The 5,542-nt window shown below is 52.5% G+C and overlaps 1 protein-coding gene across 1 annotated transcript; it reads left to right on the top strand.

The window, feature by feature from the left end:
• The first annotated feature begins 896 nt into the window (after positions 1 to 896).
• LOC101580283 (dipeptidase 3) lies at positions 897 to 5,231 on the top strand. The gene is made up of 11 exons (XM_004626020.1): positions 897 to 950; positions 1,062 to 1,324; positions 1,785 to 1,911; positions 2,371 to 2,500; positions 2,592 to 2,733; positions 2,992 to 3,061; positions 3,168 to 3,344; positions 3,637 to 3,721; positions 4,220 to 4,295; positions 4,764 to 4,899; positions 5,004 to 5,231. The coding sequence occupies exons 1-11, from the start codon at positions 897 to 899 to the stop codon at positions 5,229 to 5,231; spliced, it is 1,488 nt and encodes a 495-aa protein (XP_004626077.1).
• Positions 5,232 to 5,542: the final 311 nt, after the last annotated feature.

Genomic DNA, 5,542 nt, shown 5'->3' on the forward strand with positions numbered 1-5,542 from the left:
GTAGTCCTTGCTCTGCTTAGCCCTGTCTCTATTCTCTGCCCTAGGGCTTTCTCTTATTTACTTCTCCTTGTCTGCCTCCTACTTCACTGCGATTACAAGTGGAATCCCCACTCCAAGCATCAATTACATATTCATTTTCGTAGCCTAGAGATAATTCTTTTTGTCAGTCAAAACATACAGATCTACACTGGACATTGTGACTCACACCTGCAATCACAGCTCTTGGGAGCCTGAACTGCATAGCGAGACCCTGTTTCAAAAAATAAATAAATAGGGCCAGCCAAATAGCTCAGCGGATTAAAGTGCCTGCAAGCAGGCTCAGGGGCCTGGGGTTCAATCCCTCAACTGCCATGCTGGCCCTGTCCCTGGGGCGCGCTGAGATGGCAGTTGAGACTGAGCCTGCCCCTGTAATCCCAGCTCTTGGGAGGCTGTAAACAGGTGGATCACTACAAGTCCGATCTAGTGGTGAGACCTTGAACACCTGTAGACCCTTCCCTAAAATACAAAAAGATAAATAAAAACATATATACATATATATAATAGATTTAAAAGAATATATATAAAGAGATACATCTATATACAGAGAGAGAGAGAGAGAGAGAGAGAGAGAGAGAGAGAGAGAGAGAGACCGTGACCGAAAGAAAATGAAAATGAGAATTAACTCTTCTAAATCAGAATTTCGGATATAAGGGATTATTTGCCTGCTTGGGGGCAGGGCACATCGGCGCCGCTAAACTCCACGAGGATCTGGCTAGCGCCTGAAACCGAGAAGATTCCTGCAACCCTACCGTGGCACGCGGAGCCCAGGCAGAGGTGTGCGCAGGACGAATGGAGCAGGCTACCCGGGCTGCTCGCAGAGGGCCTCCAGGCCGAAGGGGGCGCCCTCCTAGCTGAGGATGGAAGAGCCGTGGCGCCCCCTGGCGCTTATGATGGAGGATCCCAGCGTGAAGGTGACAGTCACACGAGTGTGAGACCTTCCGAGACAGGCAGTGCCCTAGGTCACCTAAATCAACCATAAGGGACTCAGTCATCACCCAGTCCCCTTAGCCTGCCTGTTTCAGGCTCTTGTGATTGTCATCCTGCCCTACTCCACGTCCCTGTGCAAAATGCCCCTTGAGGCCCTCAACGGTCCCTGCGTGCTCTGCGTGCGGCCTGTGCTGCTTTTCCTGCTTCTCCTGCTGCTGCGGCCGGACACCCTCAGCACTGAAACTTCGTCTGGCACCCCCAGTGCTCCTGGCTCTGCTACTACACTAGGCACCCGCAAGGCCCCTGGCCTGCGAGGTCGTGCGAGGGCCCTGATGCGGAACTTTCCTCTAGTGGATGGGTGAGTGGATATGGAGGGGATGAGCTCTCCCCTGGGTGGCGGTAGTTTGTGTTTTGTGTTTTGTTTTGTTTCGACAAGGTCTTCTTACGTAGTTTAGGCTAGCCTTGAGCTCACTTTATAGCCCAGGCTGGCCTCAAACTCACAGCAATCCTCATGCCTTAGCCTCCTTTGGATTATAGATGTGCTGAGATCATAGGCATGTGCCACCACGTCTGGCTCAGGGGAGGTTCTAAGCATACAGAGCCAGTGAGGAGGTGTCCTCACAGCACCCTTGAAGGCCCTCTTTCCTTCATCACCTTTGGGTGCTCTACCACACTTACCCCATTGCTGGTGGACAACACCCTCAGATCTCCTTTGGCGGTGACAACAGCCCTGGTAGGTGGGGGAGGCATAGTGTGCTACCTATCCTGCCAGATGTAGAGGCCATGTTCCTACTCTGATCTCATCTTGACACCCTCAGCCACAATGAACTGCCTCAAGTCCTGAAACAACATTTCCAGAATAGGCTGCAGGATGTGAATCTGCTCGATTTCAGCCATGGCCAGACGAGCCTGAACAGACTTAGGGATGGCCTCGTGAGTGCCCAGGTATGAGAAACAGTGCTACAGGGATGCTGGGGAATGTTGGGGTTCCAGAAGTTAGCTAGGGCAGCCGCCAGGCCACTGGGTACATGGGCTATGCAGTGCCCCATCATAGAGGTGTTGGGGAGCATTAGGGTTCCTGGAGGGCAAGACAAGCGAGCTGCATGGATGCCCAGGTTTGGTAGAGACAAGTAAGGAAATGACCAGAAAAATAGTGGTGTGCAGGAGTTGCCAGAACCACAGAGGATTTGGTACATTGGCCTGGGTATTCCCAGAGCACAAAGACAAACAGCAGTTTATGATGGGTCCTGAGTGTACAATTTGGCCAATGGCAGCAAGCTAAATAGCCATTAAGGAACCATCGGACTACACAGCACTTTGCTGTGGGAGCTGAAGCAGGATTGGAAGGTCTAGGGACTTGGAGACCACAGTGGCCTCATTCTGGACCCTCTGAACCACCTCCAGTTCTGGTCGGCCTACATCCCGTGCTACACCCAGGACCGAGATGCTGTGCGCCTCACCCTGGAGCAGATTGACCTCATCCGCCGCATGTGTGCCTCCTACTCTGAGCTGGAGCTGGTGACCTCAGCTGAAGGTGGGCTGGCAGATGGAGCAGGGCTAGCCTGAGCTCACTGCAGTGGGCTCTATCCCTGGATTCTGAAACTTGACTGTGCATTCTTTTCTAGGTCTCAACCGCACTCAAAAGCTGGCCTGCCTCATTGGTGTGGAGGGTGGTCACTCACTGGACAGCAGCCTCTCTGTACTGCGCAGTTTCTATCTGCTGGGGGTGCGCTACCTGGCACTCACCTTCACCTGCAGCACACCCTGGTGAGCACAGTCCCTGCTGGGGGAAGTGGAAGCAGCATGCTGGGGAAAGTGCCCCGTCTCTGGGGCAGGCCTGACCACATGTGGGATAAAGCTGTGCAAAGAGGGAGTGGACTACCAGCAGGTTCTCACCTTTCCAGAAAGTAACTGGGCCTTGTCATAACTTATTCTGGACATGCAGTGGATGGATAGATGGAGGCTCTCTAAGCTCTGATGACCAAGGTGTGACCAACTAATTGTACCTCTCTGGCTGTCCTGCAGGGCAGAGAGTTCCACCAAATTCATATATGATCTCTACATCAACGTTAGTGGGTTAACAAGCTTTGGTGAGGTGAGGACTCCCATTCTACACCCTATCCAACTTATTGCCTATGATAATGCACACATAACTGTGTGCCCTGATACCCACATCCTCCCAACATTAATTGTCCCTGCAGAAAGTGATACAGGAAATGAACCGCTTGGGCATGATGATAGACTTGTCCTATGCCTCGGACAACTTGGCAGTGCAGACCCTGAGGCTGTCTCGGGCTCCTGTGATCTTCTCCCACTCGGCTGCCAGGGGTGTGTGCTACAGTTACCTGAATGTTCCTGATAAGATCCTGCAGCTTCTGGTAAGCAGTTACCCCAGCTGTCATACCCAGGGCTAAGCCTGCTTGATCTAAAGATTCCTAGTAACAGAGAAATGTTACCCTAAGTCTCACACACCCTTGGACTCAAGGCTGGCTATTCCTCCTCTATCTCTGATACTTCCAGTCAAATCAGTTTCACTCAGGGATCCACAAACCCAGAAAGAGGAAGCCTCTTCCAACCCGTGAAGCTGGGACAAATTATCATCCACGGTATGGGAGGGACACCATCAGGTCAGAGAGGCTGGACTGAGTATCCCTCTGTCTATTCTTGCAGAAGAAAAATGGTGGCATTGTGATGGTGACTCTGTCCATTGGGGTGCTGCACTGCAACCTGTTTGCTAACGTGTCCACTGTGGCAGGTGAGCCCCACCTCAGCTGTCTGTGAAGCTATGGCATGGGCTGTGGCTGCCAGGCCTTGAGGAAAGCCCCAGTGGTCTAGTGCATGTTGGGCAGTACAGACCTCCCACCCGCCTGGGGGCAGCAGCCTCAGCTCTCCGCTGCCACCCAGGCCTCAGGCCACAGTAGGTACTCATGAGTTTGATGTCCTTACCTCTGAGTCTCATTCTTGCTATCAGTCCAAAATGACCTTCCATTCTTCATATCTCTGCGCAGAACAGACAAAGCCCAGAGGCAGGAAAAGTTTCAAAGGGGTGATGTTGAGGTCCATGTTAAGCCCAGAGTTATAACCACTTTAGGACTGTGTCTGCCCCCGAGCTCTGTGGCCACTGCCATGGCCTAGCAGCCTATGGGCAGGGAAATTGGTCACAGCTGAGTTTTCTCAAACCAGGGCCTAACTACAGGTTCCAGGGTCTAACTATATAGCCTTGTGCTTACTACAACCAACCTCCTTCTTCTAGATCACTTTGATCACATCAGGGCAGTCATCGGATCCGAATTCATTGGGATTGGTGGGAATTATGATGGGTCTGGCCGGTGAGTGCTTTCCCTGGAAATTCGTGGCCTGCAGTACAGCAGGGAGTCCTTTAGTCTTAGATCCCCTTCCTGGGATCCTCCTAGCCTTCAGCCCTTGACCAAAGGCTCTGGCATCCCAGTCCACCTGACATCTCTCCACTCCTAGAGTCTGCTTCTGAGGTTCTCTCTATCCTTCAATATAGGACCCAGAAAACCAAGGTGGTCACACTAGCTGAGTACTCCACTTTCCCAGAGAGCCAAGCTTAGGCCCCAGACCTATTCCTTGAGATCATCTGCTGTGAGCTGACCCTCTGTTAAGCTACCAGTGTGACAGAAGCTCAGTCCTCAAAGCATCTCTAAAGTCACTTCCCATAGATGAAGCCCTTGGCCTTCAGGTTTAGTCCTGTGTGACTAGGACTGGTGGGACAGCAGGCCCTACACTACACCCAAAGCTAAGCGTCCACAGCTAGCCAATGGGTGGCCATACAGGTTCCCTCGGGGGCTGGAGGACGTGTCCACATACCCCGTGCTGATAGAGGAGCTACTGAGTCGGGGCTGGAGTGAGGAAGAGCTTCGAGGTGTCCTTCGAGAAAACCTGCTTCGGGTCTTCAGGCAAGTGGAGCAGGTATGCTGGGCTGGGCAGCAGCAAAGGATGGTTGGTTCGGTGGTTTGAAAAGCAGGGGAGACTGCTGAGGTTGCATCTGACTGCTGCTTCCCATCAACCTGCAGGTGAGCAAGGAAAGCAGCGGGCTGAGCCCTATAGAAGCAGAGTTTCCAGACAGGCAGCCAAAAACATCCTGCCACTCGCACCTCCTGTCTCAGCCTCAGACTAATCAACAAGGGGTGACCCAGCCAACCAACCATGTCTTCCAGAGTCCCTCACAATTCTCCCCATACATTGTTCCAGGCATCATGGTTGCTACCACCCTCCTGATCCTCTTCATTTGGCTCCAGTGACCTAGTCAGTCCTGAAGAAGCCAGTGTGACAGAGTTCCACAAAGTCCCCATTCTAGTGGCCCAGGTCTGATCTAGCATATATTGAGAATAAACATTTGAGACTTCAAGCCAAGTCCTTCCTCCTTCTCGGTGGGAGCAGGTTCAGGTGGGCTCTTGTTTGGGGTGGGATCTTGTGGCCCAACCCCAGTGCTTGGGTCTCTATCACCACCAGCGATGGCACTCAGAAAGGGCAGAGGCAGCTCCTCAGATTCTCTTCTGTTGATTCTTCCTCTCCCTTCCCCCTCTCCCTCCTTTCCTCCTCTTTCTCATTC

This window comes from Octodon degus, unplaced genomic scaffold (genome assembly GCF_000260255.1).
Source record: "Octodon degus isolate 3935 unplaced genomic scaffold, OctDeg1.0 scaffold00011, whole genome shotgun sequence".
Classification (NCBI taxonomy): Eukaryota; Metazoa; Chordata; class Mammalia; order Rodentia; family Octodontidae; genus Octodon; species Octodon degus.

What these genes read in the sequence shown, in the direction of transcription:
- LOC101580283 (XM_004626020.1), top strand. Translation starts at nt 897, where the DNA reads ATGGAAGAGCCGTGGCGCCCCCTGGCGCTTATGATGGAGGATCCCAGC. An exon ending in TGGAGGATCCCAGCGTGAAG is followed by an intron (nt 951 to 1,061) that starts GTGACAGTCACA and finishes TGCCTGTTTCAG; the next exon opens with GCTCTTGTGATTGTCATCCT. An exon ending in TAACGTGTCCACTGTGGCAG is followed by an intron (nt 3,722 to 4,219) that starts GTGAGCCCCACC and finishes TCCTTCTTCTAG; the next exon opens with ATCACTTTGATCACATCAGG.